We start from the raw sequence: 26,224 nt of genomic DNA, 5'->3' as shown, positions 1-26,224 counted from the left end.
CTGTGGAATCAGCAGGATTAAGCTACCTCTTTCAAGAACACTGTTTAACTATCATGATTCCAGGGGGTGAGGGGTCAATTTTACCGACTTCTCTGCTTTAAAAAAAAACAAAAAAAAACCCCAAAACCCTGTTCGTCTGTGTAACTCTTAGCTGAGTAGGAGAGTGACTGGAGGCCTTCTGGACATACTCTCGCCCTGGATAAACATTTAGGTTCGCTTTTACTAACCCTAAATCCAACTTCTGATCCTCCTGTGGATCTTGATTAATTGATCAGAAAAAGTGTGGTGGGGATCCTGGTCCCTGATGCTGGGGAAACGGCAGGAATCCAAGCTGCATGTGAAAAGACATCCAGCATGATCAAATGAGGGAGGGCATTTCAGGATCTAGACGAGAGGGTGGGCAGGACCCTGCTCCCAGACGCCCAGGTATTCCGGAGAGATCCCGGAGGAGGCACGTGCCGGGGACTGCAGCTGACAGCCGGGCCGGCGGCCCGGCGCCCCTCTCGGCGCGCGGGCGGGGAACAGCGAGCGCGTGTGTGCGCGAGAGCGGCGGGCGGAGGCGCAGGCGCGCTGTTCGCCCGTCTGCAGCCCGGCGCCGAGCGCCGTGTCTTGTGGAGCCGATGGCAGCACCACCACGGTGCGGCCGCCCGGCCGAGCGCCGAGCGCAGCCACCACCCGCCGCTGCCCGGGGAGCGTCCAGGATGTGGGGGGACCGGGGCGCGCTGCAGCCTCCGCTGGCCCGCCTGTGCTGACCTGCCTCGCTTGCCCCCAAAGAATGTCAGCCAAGTCCAAGGGGACCCCCTCCTCGTCCTCTCCAGCCGAGGGACCGCCGGCAGCCTCCAAAACCAAGGTGAAGGAACAGATCAAGATCATCGTGGAGGATCTGGAATTAGTCCTGGGCGACCTGAAGGACGTGGCCAAGGAACTTAAGGAGGTGAGAGGTGGCGGGGGCTGGGGGGTGGAGGGCTGGGGAAGGAGTTCGTTGTCTTTTACCCACTAGGGGTCCGTTTTCACTGGGGACCGCCAGATTTCTTAACTCCTAGGAAACTATAGAAGGAGGACGCCTGCGGATAGACTTGCTCTGCTCCTGCGACTCCCGAGAAGTTGTTGCACTTTCTTGTTTTCAATCAGGAGGAAATCAACTAGTGTTTTTTAATCGATGGACCTGGGCTGGTAGGAGGGGTGAACATGCGAGTCTCCGTATCTAAGTGTGTGTGTGAGTGTGTGTGTGTGTGAGAGAGAGAGTAGGGGATTAACTGGGGGTGTGTCGACAGAGGAAGAGACCAGCCACCGGCCTGAGAGTGCAAGATGCTTCTCTCCTGCCCTCTTGCTCTCCCAGGCTTGTCGCTCCTTGCCTGGCAGCCTTCCTGGACCAAGGCTGATGGGGCGGGTTTCGGCCCCGAGCCAGACCCTGGAGGGCAGCCTGGGAGAAGCTCGACTCCAGCTCTGCTCCCCGCTTCCCGAGCCTCGAACCCTGCTGGAGGAAAGCGACCCGAGGTTGCTTGCAGGAGATCTCAGACGAGGGGATGTAGAAGGGTCTGGGACTTCCTCACTTTCGCAGTTGAGGAGGGAGCCGCTGCACTCCTTAGTAACTCCGGGCCTGCCCGCTACCCCACCTCTCTTCTTCCCGTCCTATCGCCAGTTGGCATAGAAGCTGGGGCACAGAGCGCCTGGGGGGTGTGTGTGTGTGCATGTATGTGTGCGTGTGTGTGTGTGTGCATGTATGTGTGCGTGTGTGTGTGCGTGTGTGTGTGTGATGCGTGTGCACCAGCTTCTGGCCACTTGAGTTCTAGCTTTTGGGGACCCGGACTGTTTTGGTTCTTCCTGGCTCCCACGAACCCCCATTCTACTTCTACCCTTTCTCCCCCACCAGCCTTGATCCGGATAGAAAGAAGCACAGACGGTGTCAAGGCTGAGGATGCGTAACTCCCGCTGCAGCTCCAGGCAGGGGCGAGGGCAGGGATGGGGCGGTGGGGTCTCCCGCGAGCCCGAAGGTGGCTTCTTGGAGGAGCTGGTGGCTGTCCCAACCCAGTAGTTCCCCGCTACTGAATTGGTGCCGGTGCTGTTTTGCGTCAGAGAATCCGCACCCCTAGTCGCAGGAGAGCCACCGCGGTAACTTCTAAGGTGGTAGCCACGGTGGGAAGGGAAGGGGTGGGGCATAGTCTAGATCCAAAATGTAATCCTGTTTTAGAGGCCAAGTGGGAGGAGATTGAGGGTCCTTTGGATGTCTGGCCTCTAGAGACTGACCTCTTTTGTCCAATTTCCAATCCAAATGTAAAGATAGAGCCCCCCCCCCTCTTTTTTTTCTTCACATCTCCCCATTCAGTGAACTGAACTCAGCGAATGTTACCAAATGCAAGTCTGTTTACATGGCCCATTTATCAACAGGGTTCGGTTTGGCAATGGCAAGTGTCATTCTTGGAGGCTGCTCCATCGACAATATAATTACTAACCTGGAAGCGGAGAGTGATACAGGTGATCAATCCGAGGAGGAAACTTACTTGTTCATGTTTCAGGGCTTCTCTAGGATCACTGCTTCACAACTGGTTAGCAGATGGCAAGGTTATGCATTGAAATTCAGTTCTAAAGATGCTGTTTGTTTCTTTGTTACCCTTTTATTTGACATCTTCGGCAGGTTGTGTTTTCATTTGAAACATAATGATGTTTTTTTTTTTTTAAAATAAACTAATTTTTGCACGTTCCTTTTGGTAGAATTGTGCTTTTCAGTTGTTGAGGTTTCTAAGATGGGGGATGTGGGAAACTTACATCAGCACAGAAACGTTTTTACTGTTTCATCCAGCAGCCTGAGATAAAGAGAAAGGTAGTCAATGAAAATGGCATCTTTGGGCAAATACTTCTTATATTACCATGTGTCACTCCACTCTCTATTTTAGGCAGCATAAATGACAAGAAACTGCACATGGTCCCAGTTCTGCTTTGCATCCTTATTTTGTGGATGTTTGCAGACCAGGTTGATGTATTGTGAAACTTTTAACCTCACCATAGATCTTGGTTGGAATCACAACAAAGTAAATCAGGGAGTCTGTGGGTCTCTCTCCCTTTCACTCTTTCTGTGTTTTCATTTGCTTGAGGATTTTTCTTTTTTAGGGAAAACAACACCAAGCAAACCGGTATGTAAAAGAAATAGAAAAGCATAGAAAATGTACAGCCAATTAAATTAAAGGATCTGTCTTCCAGGCATATCTCAAGATGAAATGTTGACTTGATGCTTTGTAAGCTTTGATTGGGTGCTGGGGCCTGACTGATTTAAGATTTCACTCTCACGAGTAAACTTTATGAATGATAAATGAATGATATGAATGATAAATTATTTGATGTGATTGTTAACTTTTGTGAGGAGGATAGCATCTTCCTAAGTTTGCACACGGAGTTGTATATATTATGTCTGAATCTCAAAACGCTGGCCATTTATATTGTAGGAGAAAGAGTTATTTCAAGAACAAAATATTTATAGGGCATGTTTAACCTATGACATCTTGCAGTTGTCCAGCATTTATCTGTTTAAGATAATGTAGCACACATGACTGAACATGTCTATGACATAATTTTGAATGGGGGAGTAAGTGAAAAACCTGTTAGTGTCTATGCTTATGATTTGTAAATATAAATATCACTATTTATCAGTTACTACATTCGCTATTCTGGCAGGTTATCATAGGAATATATTAAATACAAACTGTTGCATTTAGAATTCTAATTCTTTTATTGGCAATGGTATAATTTTAGGCCATGATGTATTTTGATATAAATTAGCACAGAGCTCTTATTAACTTGGAACAGAAGTTAAAAATAAGAAGGTGATTATGACTTGATTACTATATCATTCACCGTATGGTATTTGTTTTTCCCCCTGTTCATTCTATCTAAAATGCAGTATCTTTTTTTGAATATTTTTTCCTTTATTTTTATATAAATTCTGCACCAACAATATTGGACTTTTGTTTGAGGTTGTTTTGAAATTTATTTTCTTTTTAGAAGTTTTCTGGACTTCAGTCAATTCAGGTAGTGGGATGGATTCCAATAGAATAGTAGGTACTTGGAACTCTTTAATAGTAACAACATTTCATTACCATTGGTATCTCTTATCATTAGCTATTGTTACTTAACCATTTATAATTAGATTGAATATTAGGAGAAGAGGGTTGGGATTTCTATAGTGTCTAAGGGCAGATTTATTCTGCCCTCTGAATTTAGTAAAACCTCAAATAGCTTGACTGTTCAGAAATAATGTGAGTTTCTTAAGGAAAAGCCTTAAGTATAATTAAACATATTTATTCAGTAGTTACTGTGTGCCAAATACTATGTTATCATTTTATTGCTACTAGTATGAGTAGTTTGAGCTTCTGATCTCAGTGAACTCAGAGAGTTGTTTGGGAGACATTTATCCTGTCTTTCAGCATCAATACTATGTAAAGACATTGCTGCTTTTAGTGGGTACTCTTACTGTGATCTAAGAAAAGAGACTTGAGAATAAGAATATGTAGATTTATAAATGAGTACTTACTATGTACTTAGTAGTATGGTAAACCTTTGGTGAAAAGAGTGGTAGAAGCTTAAAAAAGATGGTAAGATATGAATTTGAAGAAGCTTATGGTTTATTCAGATTGTCATGATTAACAAAAATGGATCAGTGCCATATACAGGAACTCACATATCCAACTGTTACAATTAAACAGTGGAGATTTTATGAAACAACTGCTGCTACTGCTAAACAACTATACCCCAGTAAAGAAAATATAAATAAACAGTGGAGATTTTCATGATGATTAAGCTCTTAGGGGGGATGAAGAGTTGAAAAGGAAAATTTGGGGTCTTTGAGATGTGGATAAGGTTTGAAAAGGTAGAAAGGAGGACTTGAGGAGGGGAAATAGCATTGGAGTGCAAGATAATTCCATGTTGCTTTTTTATACACAGAGAAAAAAATTAGTGGTGAAATGCTAAAGTTGTAGGGATAAAATTAGCAATTTCTGGCTTATTAGGTATGGAATGATCCTTTTTTTTTAATGAAGTAATGCAGAAGAAAGAGTGCTTTTAAAAAATAATTCTCATATAATCTGACAGCTCTTCATATCATTTTGCCTGTTCTTTATGAAGAAGCTTGCATGCTCAGTCACTCAGTAGAAGTCAATTCTTTGTGACCCCATGGACTATAGCCCACCAGGCTCCTCTGTTCAAGGAATTGTCCAGGCAAGAATACTGGAGTGGGTTGCCATTTCCTCCTCCAGCAGATCTTCCAGACTCAGGGATCAAACCCACATCTCTAGCCTCCCATGTTTCCTACATTGCAGGCAGATTCTTTATCACTACACTACCTGGGAAGCTCTTTTATGAAGTCACTGGCAAACTTGGTTTGCATCAAGTGTTGGTGTTAGTATGGGATCACAGATCTTGTTGATTAGAGAAATATTGGAGTATGTAATAAGTAGCTTTTTACTTGGAAACAAAATTCATTGCTGCTTTAGTTGGATTCTCATTTAAACTGTTTATAGCCTTGGTAATTTTTCAAACTGTTTCATTTTATGATTTTAAGTAACATGACTATCATATGAGTTAAATATATATGTACATACATATATCTGTATATATACATATACATGCACATATGTATATAACATATAGCTAAGCCATGTGAGTAGACATACTGTTATGGAGAAACCAGCTAAGATGAGTTGTTTTGTCTGCCCCACAGTCACTGACTGATGGGACTCCATGAGTGGGAAGGTTTTGTCAGCTTTGTGACTATGAATTGGAAAGCATTCATCTTTTTTCTTATAATGTCATTAAAGGAAATAAAATTGTTTAATTTTAAAAAGTTTGAAAACCTTGGGAAATGAGCCATTTTGGGGGGCATTGAAAACAGAATTAATCGAATTAACAGCAACAACAAAATAGAATTAACAATTATCTACAAAATATTTCTGTTTTGTTAAATGTTTTTACCCTTATCCACATGAAGTGCTGTAGTTTATTGGTCTGGGAAATCCTACCAAATATTTTCTGGTTAATGAATCCATGCATATAAAATTCATTACTTGAACAAATTACGGAGAATAATCTCTGCAGTATTTTCTAAGTTCTAAAATTGTGAATGAGTAAAATTTCATAGTTAATTCAATTGCAGCGATAAATTGCAGTAGTAGTTCTACTACTCTATTCAATAGTCTGCCTTCTCAAACAAGTATATTTACCTGCTAAAATGCTTTTTAGTTTTTCTTTTCTTAAGCATGATGGCTTAGCATGTTACTAAAAGAGCAGCATGGTTCTGAGAAAATAAAAATAACCAGTAACCATCCTTTACTGTCTCTCTATTTCCAATGCATTAAACTATTTAAGACTCAGAGAATTACCTGATAAGAAATTCAAGCAGACTGAAAGTAATAAATAGTGTACTTCAGGCAATAGTGAAGTAATAGATAATAAAACCAATGCAGTAATTTGTTACCTGCATTATTTTTTTTTTCTACCTTTACGGCTCTGAGGATCTCAGGTAATTAAAACAAAGTATAAGAAAAAGATAGAATGTAAGTTTGAGTAAAACATATTTTTCCCAAATAAATTAAACTATAGAAGCTTCTATAGAACTAGTTCATGAAAAATAGCATGGGCAATTTTTAAAAATTAAAAAGGAAAATTTCCAATAATATGCTAACTAATTTCTGATTAATATGTGCATAATGGACATAAAGCTGAAAATCAAAGTTTGGTAACAATGAAGGGTACTTTTTTTTCTTTAAAATATTAATTTGTGCATTTTATTTTTTGGGGGGGAGCAGTTTTAGGTTCCCAGCAAAATCGAGGAGGAGGTACAGAGATTCCTGTGTCCCTAATGTCCCTGTCCGTATGTATCATCCTGCATTATCAACATCCCCCGCCAGATTGGTACATTCGTATAACTGATGGATACACAGAGACTAAGGGCAAAAGGAGAAGGGGGTGACAGAGGATGAGATGGCTGGATGGCATCACCAACTCAATGGACATGAGTTTGAGCAAACTCCAGGAGATAGTGAAGGACAGGGAAGCCTGGTGTGTTGCAGTCCATGGAGTTGCAAAGAGTTGGACATGGCTTAGTGACTAAACCACATTAACACATCATTATCATCCAAAGTCCGTAGTTTATGTTAGGGTTTACTCTTAATTTCAGATATTTTGTGACTTTGGACAAATGTCTAATGATATATATCTATCATTTTGGTGTTCTATAGAGTATTTTCACTGCCCTAAAATTCCTGCTCCACCTATTTTTCTTTCCTTCAAATCCTGAGGGTATTGATTTTTTTTAAAGAAAATATTTCAATTTTTTGTGATTTCTTAACGTTATACAGTGTATGAATAATATAGAAAGTTTGGGAAAAGTCTAAAAAACTAAACAGGAGAAAACAAAAGTTGTCTTTAATGCCACACATAAACAAATATATTGAGAATTTTGCTACATTTTCTCTCCATCTTTTTTTTCTTTTTTAAATATATGTTTATGTAATTTGTCTGCATTGGGTCTTTATTGCAGCTCACAGACTCTCTAGTTGTGGCACTCAGGCTTAGTTGCTTCATAGCATGTGGAATATTAGTTCCCTGACCAGGGTTTGAACACGCATCCCCTGCACTGCAAGGCGGATTTGTAACCGCTGGACCACCAGACAAACCCTTCTGTCTTTTTGTATGTGTATTTTTAACATAGACAAAGTCATGTAAAATTATGAAGCTGTGTGCAATGATGTTTTCTGCTTTCTGGAGTACTATTAGATCATAACCATTATATAAATCTATTGTAAGTTACGTTATAGGTCCCCTAATGTGGAAATAGATGGGGAAAAGTGGAAACAATGTCAGACTATTTTGGGGGGCTCCAAAATCACTGCAGATGGTGACTGTAGCCATGAAATTAAAAGACGCTTACTCCTTGGGAGGAAAGTTATGACCAACCTAGACAGCATATTCAAAACCAGAGACATTACTTTGCCAACAAAGGTCCGTCTAGTCAAGGCTATGGTTTTTCCTGTGGTCATGTATGGATGTGAGAGTTGGACTGTGAAGAAAGCTGAGCGCTGAAGAATTGATGCTTTTGAACTGTGGTGTTGGATAAGACTCTTGAGAGTCCCTTGGACTTCAAGGAGATCCAGCTAGTCCATTCTGAAGGAGATCAGCCCTGGGATTTCTTTGGAAGGAATGATGCTAAAGCTGAAACTCCAGTACTTTGGCCACTTCATGCGAAGAGTTGACTTATTTGAAAAGACTCTGATCCTGGGAGGAATTGGGGGCAGGAGGAAAAGGGAATGACAGAGGATGAGATGGCTGGATGGCATCACTGACTCGATGGACGTGAGTCTGAATGAACTCCGGGAGTTGGTGATGGACAGGGAGGCCTGGCGTGCTGTGATTCATGGGGTTGCGAAGAGTCGGACATGACTGAGCGACTGAACTGAACTGAACCGAATGTTCAACAGCCTATTTATTAACAAGTTTTTGTGTTTGTTAAGGATCTCTAAAAGAACAGCTTTGACAATAAAAACAGCAAAGAAATTTTTACCCTCTGCCTGGTACTGTTCTAAGTATATTTCTTAATATTAGGACTTCTAATTCTCAAAACAGACATGTGAGGAAGGTAGAGTTGTTACTGTTTTCCAGATAAGAAAACAGAGGTCAGAGATATAGTCACTTGCCAAGGTCCCTTACTTGTAAGTGAGGCTTCATTGCTAGGCATTTTATTGCTGCAGCCCAGGCATTTCCCAGGTGGCACTTGTGGTGAAGAACTCGCCTGACAATACACGAGACTCAAGAGACACAGGTTTGAATCTTGGGTTGGGAAGATCCTCTCTAGTAGGAAATGGCACACTGCTTCAATATGCTTGCCTGGAAAATTCCATGGGCAGAGGAGCCTGGTGGGCTACAGTGCATGGGGCCCCAAAGAGTTGAACATGACTGGACACACAGCACAACTCAGGCATTTAACCACTAAGCTCTGGATTTTCCTCCTTTTCCTCCACTTGTTTAGAAATCAAGGGTGTGGAAGTTTTAAAGGCTTCAATCCACTTTGCCAAGTTGTCTTCCAGAGAGTTTTTCACAAATTTTTTTACCCCTGGCATCTGTATATGTATGGATTCTGCTTCTTCAATTTCTAGTGAAAATGATAAAACTTTTCATCTTGTTGTGAGTGAATTACTTCTTTGTGATAACATTGTTTTTGTTGGGTTGTACTCAGTTTTGGACACCAGTATTGAAGCAGAATTAACAGTGGGTTAATTAGACATTGTAGTTTTCATCCTTCAAATAAGTAGGTATTGCAGTGAATTACTTTTGACCTATTTACTCTTCAGCAAAAACATTAATAATAATGTGACATCTCTATTTTTATATTATGACTTAGAAAGTAAAGGAGCAACTAATATGGGTACTTCCTGATCTTGAGCATTGTATAAAGAAGTTTCAAATGAATTTAAAAGAATTTGTTGTTCAGTCATTCAGTCTGTCTGATTCTTTGTGACCCCATGGCCTGTAGCATGTCAGGCTTCCCTGTCCTTCACTGTCTCCCAGACTTTACTCAAACCCATGTCCAGTGAGTTGATGATGCCATCCAACTATCTCATCCTCTGTCTCTCCCTTCTCCTCCTGCCCTCAATCTTTCCCAGCATCATGGTCTTTTCCAATGAGTCAACTCTTCACATCAGGTGGACAAAGCATTGCAGCTTCAGCTTCAGCATCAGTACTTCCAGTAACTATTCAGGGTTGATTTCCTTTAGGATTGACTGGTTTGATCTCCTTGCTGTCCAAGGGACTCTCAAGAGTCTTCTCCAGCACCACAGTTCGAAAGCATCCATTCTTTGGTGCTCAGCCTTCTTTATGGTCCAGCTCTCATATCTGTCCATGACATCTGGAAAAGCCATAGCTTTGACCATACAGACCTTTATTGGCAAAGTGATGTCTCTGGTTTTTAATATGCTGTTTAGGTTTGTCATAACTTCTCTTCCAAGGAGCAAATGTCTTTTAATTTCATGTCTGCAGTCACCATCCACAGTTATTTTGGAATCCAAGAAAATAAAGTCTGTCACTGTTTCAGTAACTTTTATTCTCTTGTTGTTTTCAAATTGTAGTAGAAAGGGAATGCTGTCCTTAAGTTTTATGAAATGTCTGGGGTTTTTACAGTTGTTTCACTTTCTGCTGTGACAGATGAATAGAGAAGCTTGTGGAGTTATTTAAAAGGCTCCAAATTATTGAGCTGCCTAACAGTATCGTGGGCTTCCCTGGTGGCTCAGTGGTAAAGAATCTTCCTGCAGTTGCAGAAGGTGTGGGTTTGATCCTGGATCAGGAAGATCCCCTGGAGAAGGAAATGGCAACCTACTCCAGTATTCTTGCTTGGAAAATCCCATGGACGGCGGAGCCTGGTAGGCTACTGTCCTTGGGGTCTCAAAGAGTCAGACATGACTGAGGGACTTCACTTTCACTTTCACGTATGAGGAAGCTGAAATGGAGAGATAACTTGAGCTGGCCAAAATATTTGTTTTGAGTTTCCCCTGTGAGATGTTATGGGAAAGCCCGAATGCTCTTTTTGGCTGATCTACCAATGTAGAGAGCAGAGATGGAGCTGGTCTCCTGATACTTCTCCCTCTAGACCCTTGTCCAGAAGTACAGCTTCCCAGTCGTCAGCAGCAACAGTGTTACTCTGCTATTTTATGGGCTTTTGACTTCAGTATAATCTCTTTCTCTCTCCTTCCTCCTCTACCTCATCTGTCACACTCTCCCTTCTTGTTCTTCCCTTCTTCTCTGTCTTCTTCATTTTTTTGTTCTTGAAACTTCTCTTTTCCTTCTCCTTCCACGTAAGCTTCTTTGATATGCTGCATAAGCGTCTGATTATGCCTCAATATATTATACACTTATGCAAAAATTTTGTTTAAATTTCTACATTCTTTAAATAGCTACTATGTGCTAGGCAGTGTACTAGGGAATAAAAGCATGGTATTGAGCAACACACAACACCCCTGACATCTGGAACTTACATACTAATAGGAAGACATTATTCGAATAATAACAGAGATGATATTTTTTAAGGCGTGTTAAAGGCTGTGAAAGAAAAGCTCCTGGTACAGCAGGAGCGTAAAATCATTGGGAAGTCTTGTAAATTCTTCTAAATAGGGGGTTTCAGATTGGCTGCCTGCCTTCCTGCTGCCACCTTTCCTATCCTTGTGCTACGAATTTCATGGATGATGTTTTATTAGCCCTGGAGCTGTCTGTCTCTTGTTCAGCTCTCCTCTGCCAGTTCATTCTTTAAACACTACCAGATTAATCTTCTTAACACACTGCTTTCTTCAGGCCACTCCCCTGCTTAAAAGATCACACACTATTCTGATACTTAAAATGTCAAATGAACAAACCCAGACTTCCAGGCTGATATCTAGCAGTTCCATTTTTATAGCGTGGCCTTATTGCCTCTTCTTTGGGGGGTAAAGCAGAGACCATCCCAGACAATCTTGACATCACAGTTTTTACCCAACTTGAATTCTATATTCCCCATGTTTATGGTCAGTATGCCACTCAGCTGTGTTTTCTTATGTTCCCTAACAATCGTTCCATGATTGTGCCTTAAAAAAAGTTAGTAACCTTTCTCTTTCAGTTAGTAACCATGTAATATTCATTGCGACATTTTTAAAGTCTTACTCTTGTTATCTGAGGAGGAACTTAAATTTGAGGATCCAGTTCTGAGTAATACTTGTTAAAGATGTTAAGGACTAAAACTCAGTAATTCTGCTTGTGCATAACAGCCTGTTCTTTCTCATCTACTCAAGAAAATCACTAACAATTCTCACCTATTTCTGCTGTATTATTTTTTGTTCATTCTCCCCAGATGATTCCCATGAATGTAAAAGTGAAAATAATGGTAATAGTAAAGCCCTCTCTTGACTCCACTTGCCTTGAAAATGACCATCCCACTTCTTAGCTCTCTTCTATAGAATATCCTGAGTTTTATATTTGCCATCACCTATTTCATCTTACTCTTTCCTAAACCCCCTTTGATCAGACGTGTACTCTACCTGGGGCTTCCCTGGTGGCTCAGATGGTAAAGACTCCACATGCTATGCGGGAGACCTAGGTTCAATCCCTGGATTGGGAAGATCCGCTGGAGGAGCGCATAGCAGCCCGCTCCAGTATTCTTGCCTGGAGAATCGCCATGGCAGAGAACCCTGGTTTCTCCAGACCTTCTAATTTTTTAAGATCAGTGGTCTTCTCTGTATCTCTACCTGAATGTCTTAAGAGACATCTTCACCTTTTTGTGTGCAAATTGGAATACTGTTTTTTCTCTTTCCCTCAAAACTTCGGTTTTGCAGTCTCTCCCAAGTCAATGGATAGTGTTAGAGTCAAATTCATCACAGTCTGGTTGGCTCTACCTTCAAAATATTTGTAAAATTTAACCATTTCCTCCTCTACTGCTACACTGGTCCATGGCAGCAACATCCTCTCTCACTTCAGTTGCTACAGTAACATCCTGATTGTTCTCTTTTGCTTCCTTGAGCCCTCATTTTTAGCTCAGCAGTCTGGGTAAACCACGATCATATTGTTCTCAAACCTGCGTAATGATTGGCTGTTCTCAAAGTGCTTACACTGGTTACAAGGCCCCAGATTTCCTTTCACCCCTGTTTTCATGCCGACTTCTACTTTCATGCTCACTTACTAGTTTTTTGGCTCTCTCCGCTTCAGCTTCATTAATCTTGGCTATTTCAGGCATGAATGTGTCATCCACATTTCCATGGCTAACTCTGCCCTACTGCTCTGTTATTTTATTAAAGTTTCCCTCATGTGTTATCCCACCACAGCTGATTCTGGCGGCTCTGTATGTTACTATATACTCTGGCATCCTCTTTCTTTTCTTATTTCAACTTTTCTCTCTTTATTAATAGTTTCTAATATACTAAACAGCTTATTTCTACTATTCATTATTTGTTTGTTTCCTACATCTAGAATATTCACTCCTAGAGGTCAGTGACTTTTGTTTTATATATCTCAAAGAACTAGAGCAGTGGCTATCATATAATAGGTGCTCATTAAACTAATTTATGAATAACCGATGCCTTTCCAAGTCTTGTTCCATTAAAGTTCTCAAAGATCAAACTATTATGTATCAGTTAGAGAGAAAGAACATGTAGTCGATGCTTTCTAAACACTTTTTACCTGGTTTCTTTATCTTCCTGCCTTTTCATGTGGTGATAGTTTGTAGTAGGCTGGAGACAGCTCTTGGTCCCCTGCTTTGCCTACTTACCTCACTAAACCCACTACACTAAACCCAGTTCATATTCTTTGAAATGGACCAAGGATCTCTCAGTAATGTTTACTATGTGTCATGTAAGGTTCTAAATGTTGAAGAAACATTAACTCATTAAGTCCTCACCTTTCTTGAACCCAACCACTGGCTCCCTTATTATCCCTCCCATATGGAAATTCTAGAGACATCCTGTCTATTTAAACCCTGAATGTGGTGTAACTTCAGGCCCTCACCTTCAGACAAGTCTGGCTTTGATTTCAGAGCTCATTATTCCCTGAAGATCAGAGTTGTCATTTTAAGCTCTTTGAAGCACATTAGATGCAATTCTACTTTCTTCTAATCGAGTGTGTAAACTAAAATGTGGAGAAAGTATATATATATATATATATATACACACATATATATATGTATATATATATATATTTTTTTACAGCATTTACTATGTTTTTCTGCTTTTTGAACATTGTGTCCCTGTCTTACCATTAGTCATTATAAATTTTAAATTAACTGGAAAATGACATGCAAAAGAGGTTTTGGATATTGCTTAAATATGTTTTAATTATTCCACTGTGTCCATAAGAAATAAGAAAGCAGTTTGTTGAGAAGACCTGATATTATACAAAATATTCAGAAGCTAGAAAATATTTGTATTTGGCCTCTTTTTCTTTTTTTTCCTTTTGTGTACTCCCTCTAGTGTTCAAAAATATGAGTATTTATAATTAGCTTATTCAGATACTAAAGAACACACATTAATGTAGAAATAAGGCCTTCTTTACCTGATATATGTGTGTATGTGTATATATATATTTTTTGTTTGTTTGTTTCTCACACTGGAGATTATATTATCCAGTTAGTGAATTTTCAATGTTTGTATGAACAGCATTCTTTCTCCCCTTTCCTGTAGGGATTTGATTGTGTCTGTTTTTTCATATGTGTAATTTTACCCTGTCTACTTTAGTCTGGGGAAATAGTGGATTCTTGAACATCTGTCTTTAAAGATCAGAATTTTTCTCAGTTTTAAAAACTAAAGTCTAGATATTAGTTGGGCAGTTTGGATATGAACAGGAATCCTCCCACATGCTAAAATTAAAAAAACAAAAACAAAAAAAAACTGTTTAACTAGAGCTGTGTCTTTGAACATAGAATTTAAAGTATTTAAATAATTGACATAATTTTATTTTAATATACTGAAACATTATCTAAATACATTGGCTTCAAGATACCTTAAGAAATAATGAAGGTATCTCTAGGAATAACAAATATGAAAATTTAGAAATCTTCCTAACCCAGGGATTGAACCCAAGTCTCATGCATTGCAGGCAGATTCTTTACCATCTGAGCCACCAGGGAAGCCCTTAAATAATGTATATATTACTTTATATATTATATATATTATATTATTCTCATTTAATATAGAATGTTAAAACTGCTAGCATATATGGAAGAGAAAATAATTTTAAATTGTAAAGTTAACTAAATTATTACTATTCAGAAATTTTTAAAAATTCGAGGCTACTGTTTGAAGTGAATTTTTCTAAACTGATGTATAAGATTGTTACTTATATTTGATTAATGCCCTATGTTTTTAAACTTCTTTGATGCCTACTATTTTGAACTGCTTTGATGCTTACTATTGCTCCTAGTCCAACAAAGCATTGATAAAAAAGAATAGAAGTAATAAATTAAGTGACTTTCAGAGATATTGTTTTCTAAGCTCTATCTACTCCCTGGAAATACTTTTATATTATAATGATTAGTGCATTTTAAATGAATCTAATACTCCATATTCATACTATATATTTTAAGGGGAGAATTATTCAATACTTTAACCTTATTCATAACAGACTGCATTGTATGCCTTTAGGGAAACATATTTTTTAAATATGCAGAATAATAATATGGCACTGATGCCTATTTGGGGTTGTTTCATTATAGACAGTATGTACTAAAATGCTTGAGAACTTAACATCTGCTTTCTGAAGTTGTTATTACTAATAAATATAATGTCTAATGAAGTCCATTACTCACTGACAACCCTAGGTCCTAATATACTCTGTTATTTAATACTAGGTTGGCCAGTAACACTTCTTGAATTTTTTTTTTTTTTTGGCTTGCTGGGGATAGTTACTGAACCACTATCTGAATTCCTGTTCATAATGCTTTTTTTGGTCACTCTACTGATTTAGTAGTATTTATTGGAGATAGCACTTGTATTGCTACACTTAGCTCTTTCTTAGATTTGAAATATTTCTAACCACATTATATTTTTATTGGTTCCTGATCATGTGTTTTCTTTCTTCAGAAAATTGATGGAAAAAAGGGATGTAATTTTAAAAAAAGCACTGACACCTGAGCAGAGTTGCAGAGAAAAAAAAAAAAAAGAGCAGGGGCTATCATTTAATTTAAAAATATAGTAATAAGCTTGCTTTGTATAGAGTTAGAATACCATTATAACATTTACTGAAGATGGGAGATGATTTACTAAATTTGGCTTCCCTGATGACTCAGTTGGTAAAGAATCTGCCTGCAATGTCAGAGACCTGGGTGTGATCCCTGGGTTGGAAAGATCCACTGGAGAAGGGAAAGGCTACTCACTCCAGTATCCTGGCCTGGAAAATTCCATGAACTGTATAGTCCATGGGGTTGCAAAGGGTTGAACATGACTGAGCGACTTTCATGTTCATATTTGAGTTTACACAAGAGGATGATAGCTTTAAATTGTGAGGAAATCTAAACCAGTTAAGAGCTCTTTAGTAAGAAACTTTGATCTCCTATGCATTTATATAAAATTGTCTTATTTTACCATAGATGGAAGTGTTAGTTGCTAAGTCATGTCCTACTCTTTGAGACCCCGTGGACTATAGACCGACAGGCGTCTTTGTCTTTGGAATTCTCCAGGCAAGCATACTGGAGTGGGTTGCCATTCCCTTCTCCAGGGGATCTTCCTGACCCAGGGATTGAACCCAGGTTTCCTGCATTGCAGGCAGATTCTTAAACCAACAGAAAATGTATGAGAACTGATTGAATTAATGTTTTCATACGTCCTCTTCAAAGTCACCCTACATAGTACTTCTGAACTTGGCAATGACCTGAAGTACTTTTTGACAAAGAAGTACATAGCAGACAGCACTTTGGCTAACTTATTTCCCTTGGATATTTGATAATTTTCAAAAATAACACAGACACTTAACCAACATTTTAAAAGATAGCATTACAGGTATTGGTTCCATTTTTAGTATAGGAGAAGTACATGTGTGTATTATAAAATTCTGAAAGTCTGTGGGAGATCTTGTGTTTTTTGAAAATAGAGATCTAAATAATACTATATTATATTAATATATTTCCTATAAATTATTGAAAGCATATTACTTTTCTCAGTACAGGTGGAAACCAATACATGGCTAGGAGCAAACTTTAAAAAATGCTTTTGTGCATTTAAGAAAATCTTCTTAATACAAGTTCCATTAATACACAGAATTTGGTAAGTGATAAAGAAAATTTTAGATTGTAGTATTAGGTAAAATATGTAGCAATTTTCCTAGAATATTTCTTTTCCAAAATAAATTTTGAAATAGTTTGCTGATTATATTCAAATAGGAATCCATTACTAAAGAGAACCAAGAAATACCAAAATTTGATTTAGTATCTGATCTTTTATTCTAGCAGAAAATAAAGATTAGTGGCTCATTTTTTGTTTCTTTAATCACCATAATTTCCATATGTTTTTAAATGACATTTAGCAGGGAAACAGAATTCCAAATATAATTATCTAATAAGAAAAGTGCCATCTTTTTTTTCTTTAATGAGCATATTACCCACTGGGCCTTTTCTTCCTTATAGTCAGAGTATATGTTCCATGAGAGTAAACACCTCATATGTCTTATATTACTTTGTTCTCTTAGTTTAGAGCGGTGCCTACCATGCAGTGGGGTTTCTCAGGTGGCACAGTGGTAAAGAATCCGCCTGCCAAGCAGGAGTTGGGTTCGACCCCTGGGTTGGGAAGATCGCATGGAAGGAAGTGACACCCACTGCAATAAGTGAAGTCACTCAGTCGTGTTCGACTCTTTGCGACCCCATGGACTGTAGCCTACCATGCTCCTCCCTCTGTGGGATTCTCCAGGCAAGAATACTGGAGTGGGTTGCCATTTAATATTCCTGCCTAGAAAATCCCATGGACCAGAGGAGCCTGGGTGGGCTACGGTCCATGGGGTTGCAAAGAGTCGGAGAGAACTAAGCATGCACCACATGAAAAGCAGATTCCCTCTTAAAAAATGTATACTTTCTGTCAGTCTCATTAAATTCAAACAGAGAATTTCACTGAACGATATACCTTAATGTTATGTTTTGTTATTTGAAAGAATGGATCTTGTAGCATGCTGATTAAAGTCAGTCCATGAGAAGAGAATCATAATTATTTGAGTTCATGCTAAACTGCATAAATTTTATACTCTTTTCTTTGTTTGTCTTATAGATTGAATAGAATTCAGTGCTAGGATGAGAATTTCTTGCTTTCATTTTATGATATTTTCTTACATAACAACTGAGAAAGCTTAAAAAACAAAGTGAGCTACTATGATATGAACTACATTAGAAATGAAAGATGAAAAGATTGAGCAGTTGCCCCCAGAGAATTCAGGAGAGAGGCTTTTAAATTTATTCATAGAAGCATTAAAGTTGTTATCTTGAAATAATGCAGAATATTTTTCTTAAAAATATATATAGTAAATGTGAAAGGACTGAAAGTGAAAGTGAAGTCCTGTCCAACCCTTTGTGACCCCATGGACTGGAGCCTACCAGGCTCCCCCCTCCATGGGATTTTCCAGGCAATAGTACTGGAGTGGATTGCCATTTCCTTCTCCAGGGGATTTTCCCAACCCAGGGATTGAACCCAGGTCTCCTGCATTGTAGACAGACACTTTACCATTTGTGCCACCAGGGAAGTCCCTTTTCATAGAAGCATTAAAGTTGTTATCTTGAAATAAAACAGAATATTTTTCCTGAATATATATAGTAAATGTGAAAGGACTGAAGAAGGTAGAAATGTGTAGAATAAATTAATTCTAATTAACTTAATTAGAATAAATTAATTTAATTAATGTAAATTAAATGAAGAAATATTCAGAATTGGGTTTAGCCTTTGTGAATGACATACTTAACTTAATCACATAAAGTAAATTAATTGAACTTTACATCTGAATCCTATCATCAGTAACTTTTAAGTGAAAAAAGATTTAAACATTTACTGAAAAGAGGATAGTATATCCATCAGAAGTTTAACTATGTGCCAGATGTTTCTTTTGTCTAGAAAAAAGGAGGGCTTGGAGATACAAAAATACATGCACAGAAACATACATATATAATGTGGAATCTTGATAAGTAAAGATTAACTTCTAAGAATGTCTAATTTATGATGGTATGATGAAAAAAGTTATTTGCCACATTTTTAAACCCTATTTTAAGGGGATATATTTAATAAACTATTCTTCTCTATAGTTTAAAGGACATTTACCTTAAGCTGACATTTCTATATGTTGGTTAGAACATATAGAACACATATGTTGGTTAGACATTTCTATATGTTGCATTTATTTCTATAAATAAAAAATATCAGAGAATGTGATCTAGTGATTCACAAAAGAAGAAAAAGAAATGAAAGACTGGTATGCATTTAAAAAGTCACTGTGCAGGGGAGGAGAGAATCAAGCATTTTCAAAATAAAACTAATGAGAGTGTAGATTGGAACAATATTTCCAAAGGATATTTTTGTCAATATTCATCAGAATTCATGCAAACTCTTTTTTCCCAGCAAACAGTAGACTCCATTTAAAAGGAAATAATTAGAGAAGCAGAGAAAATTGTAAATAACAGAGTATGCATCAAAATATCTATATCATTTTTCTTTTATGTGTTCTCTTTATTCATATTTTTCTTCATATTTCTGCTATTTATTTTTACATTGTACAACTGAAAGTGTCACTTTCCTAATTCTTAAAGAAATCCCAAAAATACTATTTTCAAAAGCAGATACTAAAATTGTAACAGTTAACCCATTTAAACCCCATGCAGTATCTAGTCAAGTCTTATATTCTTTGTATTGTCTTTGTTGCTCCTCAGGCAGAAAATCTTTTTAATTCTGCCTTGTGTGTGTGACAGGAGTGTTTTAAGTGGTAGAAAACAAAAACTGTAATAAAAAGACAACTGGTATGTTAAGCGGCTCTGTGTGCTTAAAATTCAAGGCCACCTGGTGTGGGAAATCAGAGGTCTTGCTTTGGATTCCAGCTTTGTTACTGCTGCTAAGTCGCTTCAGTCGTGTCCGACTCTGTGCGACCCCATAGACGGCAGCCCACCAGGCTCCCCCTCCCTGGGATTCTCCAGGCAAGAACACTGGAGTGGGTTGCCTTTTCCTTCTCCAATGCGTGAAAGTGAAAAGTGAAAGTGAAGTCGCTCAGTCATGTCGGACTCAGCGACCCAATGGATGGCAGCCTACCAGGCTCCTCCATCCATGGGATTTTCCAGGCAAGAGTACTGGAGTGGGTTGCCCGTTGCCTTCTCCAGCTTTGTTACTAACCTTGGACTAGTCTGTTAACCCCTCTGGGAGGCAATTTTCTTTTTATTAGTCAAAGCATATGATATTGCCATTTTTTTGGTCAAACACTTCCGTACTGGCAGTCTGGTTCACCCTAATAAAATGAGTGATCGATTTTTTCCTAGCACCAGTGATCTATGAGTTTATTATAGAGGTAATGAAGTTTTGCCTAAAAAAATGTGATTTCTTCTTAGGCAAAAAGTCTCCTTTTAGGAGGCAGAGGGACATTTCTGTCCTATTAAATGCCTTCTCATATTAACTAGAGAAATGTTTAGCTCAAGTAACCTGTAACATATCTTTTTATGTGAAAAATATTTTGCTGGTTTACATTTCCGTGTTATGTTGAAGCACATAAATACTAGGGTACCACTAGGTTAAAAAAAGTTAATCGTTGCACATTCAGTTAATCTTAAAAACATCAGATTCCACCAGCAATTCTAAGAAAGTTTAAGAATAAATTAGAAAATTAAATATTGAAAATTTTTGTAAATGTCATAAAAATCTGAGAAAATATTTCAGACTCTAGAGACTAAAGTATTTCATGTTTAATGAAAAGAGGGAAAAGGAGAGAAAATGTAAATTTAGAAAAACATTTACTTAAAATGATGCACGTTATAAGAATTTAAAGTGTTTTTTTTAAAAATATATAATTTCATTCATTTATGATATCTACCAAGTGGCATAATTTTATGCAGTCTCATTTTAGGTGTAGGAAAAATATGTTTATTGATAGTGTGAATGCTCTAATGGAAATAATAAGACACAGAGTCAATGCAGGGAAATCTGAAGCCCAGTGGCACTATTCCTGAAGTATGGTGAGAGGACTCAGGGCAGAGAGATTCAGATAATCTCCTGAACTGAGAACTTTTATTGTCATGCAAGTAAGAGTCCCACTTCCTTGAAAAGACTGCGAAGTAGTCCCTCTGTTGGCCACACAATGGTTTTTAGAGGAGGCTGAGGCCCCTTGCCCACACCCTTCTTCTGTCTGCCCTGGCCTTGGTGCTGATTCTGCTGGACATTAACAACCAGCCAAGTTCCATCATCTCAAGTTGGAAAAGTCATTGGCAACACATCTGAAGCAGCAGGAATTTGGGGTCTCATGGCATATCATATCCTAGTGGAGACAAATCAAGAGAGATGAATTTCTTTAATTTTTTACCAAGTGTTTCTTATCCATGAAGCTAAGCTCCTTAAGACATTGTGGAGATATTCCTAAAATCTTTTTCTCCTACTACCTTGTGACTACCTGCCATGAAGTACTATGTTCACATGTTGAAAAGAAACTCTCTTACTCGTCTTTGAGAAGTACTTCCAGTGAACAAGGACAACTGTGAGTCACCCTTCAGAGGGTTGATGTGGGCAGTGAACATTTGGTCCAAGAAGGGCAGGGTCTCTGGAGGAAAATGATGATGTGGTCATTAAAGAGGAGCTCAGGCAGGGATTCAGAAAAATGCAGCAACCAGTTTCTTGCTGCACAGCCATGATGTCCCCCAAAGCCTAGACTCTCAAGGTGGATGACAGCACCTCTGGCCTTTTCTTACTGCTTCTTAGGTTTATTAAATGTGAATGTCAGAGACTCACATACTCTGGGATTACCTGCGCTGTCACATGAAATCTGGCAGGGCCCACAGTTATAGATCTGTAGGCAAAGAAACACTCTGCATTCTCAAGGATCTGATCCCACTGACTCATGAGTACAGAAGGAAGTGGTTGATTTTAGAAGGCAGGAACACTTGTGCCTGATGTTGGCATCTATTATTGTAGAACCTCTCTGGGTTTTTAGGAATTCTCTCAATTTAGTATTATTTTTTTCTAAACATTTGGAATGTAATCTGGAGAATCAAGCTGTGTTGGAGTGGTTTCAAGAATAATGTTAAAAAGAATTCCACCTGATTAATCCTCTCTGCCTTCTCTTCTCCTCTTCTCTTTCTTCTCCCTTTCCAAACACGTTTCTGACTCCTAGAAAGGAGTTTCAGGATAATATAAGTTTAATGAGGCTCATCAGAAGTATTTGAATTGGAAACTCTTATGTCTAAAGAAACACTGATGCGGTGCTTAATAAAGAAACAATTTCTAATCTATTTGATTATTAAAGTGTTCCTGAACAAATGCAATAAAAACAATCCAAGTCTTGGGCAAGAAATTTTAACAGGAAGTGGGTTACTTTAAACATGTTTGAATGTGGTTTTTGCTTCCTGCTTGGGCAGGTATTCAATCATAAATGAATTTCCCAAATGGACTCCTTTGCACTTCACTTACCAGATGGAGAGTGCTTGAGTAGCTGAAGCTGGAATTCCAAAACCTGCCTCTCAAAATTTAGTTTAAGACTGTTCATCATAAGAATTATCAGGCTATCCATCACTGGAAGACAAAGGTTACAAATGTTTGGCAGTTATACATTTGGCGTTTATTTTAATGGAAAAAGTGGCAGGGAATTTTCCATTTTTCTTTGATAACAGATCACTACAGAGTAAAATTTTAAACAGGTTGAAACCATTTATAGTCTTTTCTCTATGAGTAATCTCAAAAACTGTATAACATAAAAATTATTCATGAATTATTTGCTCTATCTGCTTGAAACTGATACATAATACCTACTTTTAAAACTTACTACTCTTCTTCTGAAATATGTATATGTATTTCTATAATATGTATATGTATTTTCACCTCCTTGAGCACAAAATATATCTTGTTTGTCACATTTACTTGTAAAGTCATATCATGTGATAAAATTCATGAGAACTGAAAAATGCTGATGTCTGGGACTTCTCTGGTGGTTCAGTGGTTAAGAATCCACCTTGGAACGCAGGGGATGTGGGTTTGATCCCTGGTCAGGAAACTAAGATGCCACATTACACGGAGCAACTAAGCCTGTGCACCCAGCTAGAGAGTCCACAAGGAAAGAGCCTGCATGATGCAACCAGGACCTGAGGCAGCCAAAGAAATAAATATTAAAAAAAAAAAACACAAACAAACTGATTTCTCAGCAATGATACTTTAAAAACAAATGAAGAAACAGATAGGTATGGATACTATTCAGAAACTGTGGGCTATTTTCATCTGAATTACCTTCTAGTTACTGCCTGTGTGTCCTTGTTTTAACTTGGAATTTTGACAATAATTTGTTTTTAGGCTTTATGTTTAACTCTTTCCATCTTTATCCTATCTTAGAAGGGAAGGACAAAAATAATAGTATTTTGGAAGAAATTCCTGCAAACCAAAATGTAAACATATTAGACTATGTTTGGATTAGCTATTTCCAAAAAAGCATTTAAGAATTTCATTAAGAGATATGGTCTGATGTTCTGCAAACATAGGGTATGAGGATAAGTCCAGTTCTTTCATGACCTTTCTTTCAAACTGGCAAGATGAGGGTTGGAGAAGGGAAAAAGCACGTGCGTTGACTATTAGTGTTTCAGTCATTCTCGTGTGTTAAATATGGCATTTTGAGCTTGGATGTCTTTGGGGCAGCAATCACTTCCTGCTAAAAAGAATCAGTAGAAACTGAATCTCCTTTTCTGAGACTTTCAGAACTATGTTCTGTTGGGTTATACACAGAAATATCTGGACAACAAAGCAGTATATTTGTAACAGCAAGCTACTGCTTGTTGCCTACCCACTGCCTGTGCCTCTTTCTCCCTTCATGTCAGAATCTTACTTTGATTTGAGACACATTTGATTTAATGTGCCCATTGTAAATAACTACAATTTTCTGCTTTTCTTACTAAAAACTGACATACTCAGGTCAGTCATTTCAAAATATAAGTCGTCGGTAACACTTATGGGGACACTTTTAAAAGAGGGAAGATGCTGTACATTCCTTTTCTCCTCTTCTTCCTTCCCCGCCCTTCCCGTTGTCTGGAATAGAGATGTGATGCCCAAGGAAAAAGTTGTCCTTTTGAGACCATGAGGATGCATGCCAGACACCAAGATGGACGGTGTCTGGAGTATTCATTCAAGACTTCTTATAGTTGTTGCATCATCTTGGACTACTTAAAATTGGGCTTTCTATTCTGTAAACCCCTACATGCTAAAAGCAGGTGTTTTTTTTTTTTTTTATGTGCAATTGAATGCAGTTTTCAATTGTTACAGCAACATAAAGGAGCAAATGTGAAGACTAGTGACGATTTGCCCCTTCAGTAGCAGTCTGCTGCAATATGATAAAATCAGCTTCCTTTGGGTAGATGGTAATCCATGCTATTTCAACTGCTTTAGAAATTACAGTAGAAAGGAAAGGCTTTAAAATGATGGTATTATCCCTCTGTATATCATTAAATTCCTGTATTTAGAGGCTCAGGCTTTCCCAGTATATAAAGAATATGCTTATAAAATCTGTCTTTGCTTAACAGTGCCTTATGTGAATAATATCTCTCTGCAAACACTTTACTTTTACGTTTTGAACGTTTACCCCATATGCAGGGATCATCATCATGGGTTTTAAGTAAGACATTTGTTTGAGGAGAAAGCTATTTTATGCTTGTGGTTTGCTGTATCAAACAGTGAGTATGTTAAATGTATAAATGCTGCCTGTGGATTAGTTAAACTAAAATGTCATGAGACTTACTACACTTATCATCATTTGAATTTAAATATTCATTATTATGTGCTTTTTTCCACAGTATAACTGGTAACTTCTGTTGTATGAAATTGGATGGTGATCATTTGTTTTTCTTAGTCAAATAAAATTTGTAAAATTGAAAATATATACTGGTGATACTAGCTCTCACTCTAAAATAGGCTGTTGTTGATTTAGATTTCATAACCCTTATCTTATATCATGGGATTCCATTGTGGCTCATCTGGTAAAGAATCTGCCTGCAATGAGGGAGACCTGGGTTGGGAAGATCCCCAGAGAAGGGAAAGGCTGCTCACTCCACTAATCTGGCCTGGAGAATTCCATGAACTGTATAGTCCATGGGATCGCAAAGAGTTGGACATGACTGAGTGACTTTCACTTTTGTCTTATATCATACACCCGTGAATCTAGATAACAAATTTCTAATTGGTGGGCAAAATTCAGCAATGCAATCAATCCTTATCTTTTACGTTCATGTGTACTTTGTGTTTCTTGTTTTCATTTTGTAAATATTTTAACTTGCATGATTTATGAGTAACACAGGCCCACTGGTATAATCATACATCTGTAGGCCAGATTGCCCCCTGGGCTTCTGCTGAGTTCTCTGTATACATCTGTAGGACTGTTTACAACCATACGCTCTAGGATCCTGTGAGAGCAGAAGGCCTGGCTGAGACCCCCAGAAGATCGATGGCAAGTCACTTGGGCTGCCAAACTTTTTCAATTAGATGCAGTCACATGCTGGAGAGTAGGCTAGGTGGCTGAGGCATTTTGCTCTCTATGGGAGATGCAGGAAACAATAGCTTAGAAGGGCTTCCCCACTGAGGATTTCTTTATCTATGGAGTTTCTTCTGTCATTCTTTGGAGTTAAATGTACTAGCATCTGGATGTTACTGGGATTAGGGGATTTTAAATTTTAAAATTAAAATTTCATCAATTTTATGCTACTGGAGGCCGTTGAGTTTATGTTTTCTTTCAATGTTAAAGAAAATGAAGTGTTAGTGGCCCAGTCATGTTCAACACTTTGCAACCCCGTGGAGTGTAGCTCCTCTGTCCATGGAATTCTCCAGGCAAGACTACTGGAGGAAGTTGCCATTTTCATCTACAGAGGATCTTCCTAACCCAGGGATTGAACCAGAGTCTCCCACATTGTGGGCAGATTCTTCACCTTCTGAGCCACCAGGGCAGCTCCTCAGTGTTAAAGGCATCAGGATTTTACTTTGTAGTATTTGAGTTAGAGCTGGAAGAAATTGGGCTTCCCTTGTGGCTCAGCTGGTAAAGAATCCGCCTGCAATGCAGGAGACCTGGGTTTGATCCCTGGGTTGGGAAGATCCCCTGGAGAAGGGAAAGGCTACCCACTCCAGTATTCTGGCCTGGAGAATTCCATGGACAAGTCCATGGGGTCACAAAGAGTCGGACACAACTAAGCAACTTTCACTTATGAAGAAATTAATATGAACTTGTCAGGTGAATATCAAGACAGTTCAGTTTTTATTTATCTATTCAATCAGAAATGTTCAGTAATAGTGAATAGTCTCCTAAATTGGAATTTTGTGCCATCACTGAGTAATATTTAATCTATAACAGCTTATCAGAACTTCAGGTCCTTTCATCAGGGTTGTTGTTGTTGTTTTTTTTTTTTTTTTCCCAGCTTGACCTGCTGAGTTTCTGACATGACAAGGCTCCTGGTTTTCTGTTCCTTAAACTGCCTTCTCCATGTATTTGGGCTAGTTTATCAGTGAGGTTTCTATTAGCCCAAAAGAAAGTTTCAAAAAGAGCTAGTCCATGAAGG

At 38.4% G+C, this 26,224-nt stretch overlaps 1 protein-coding gene across 6 annotated transcripts in view; it reads left to right on the top strand.

Annotated features, from left to right (window-relative positions):
* Window positions 1–523: 523 nt before the first annotated feature.
* Window positions 524–26,224, top strand: part of PRR16 (proline rich 16) — a 283,053-nt gene continuing 257,352 nt past the window's right edge. Inside the window, exons 1-3 of one of the 6 annotated variants that reach the window (XM_069591696.1) lie at window positions 614–934; window positions 1,874–2,124; window positions 2,389–2,475. Coding sequence is in view for 3 of the 6 variants with exons in the window: in XM_069591699.1 (XP_069447800.1) it covers window positions 776–934 (159 nt within the window). In the remaining 3 variants the exon portion in view is untranslated. Of the gene's footprint in view, window positions 935–1,407; window positions 1,498–1,873; window positions 2,125–2,388; window positions 2,476–26,224 lie in introns of those variants that run through there. The other 5 variants (XM_069591697.1, XM_069591698.1, XM_069591699.1 and 2 more) reach the window with 5 other exon arrangements.

This window comes from Ovis canadensis, chromosome 5, assembly GCF_042477335.2.
Source record: "Ovis canadensis isolate MfBH-ARS-UI-01 breed Bighorn chromosome 5, ARS-UI_OviCan_v2, whole genome shotgun sequence".
Taxonomy (NCBI): domain Eukaryota; kingdom Metazoa; phylum Chordata; class Mammalia; order Artiodactyla; family Bovidae; genus Ovis; species Ovis canadensis.
This window is presented reverse-complemented; position numbering and strand designations above follow the sequence as displayed.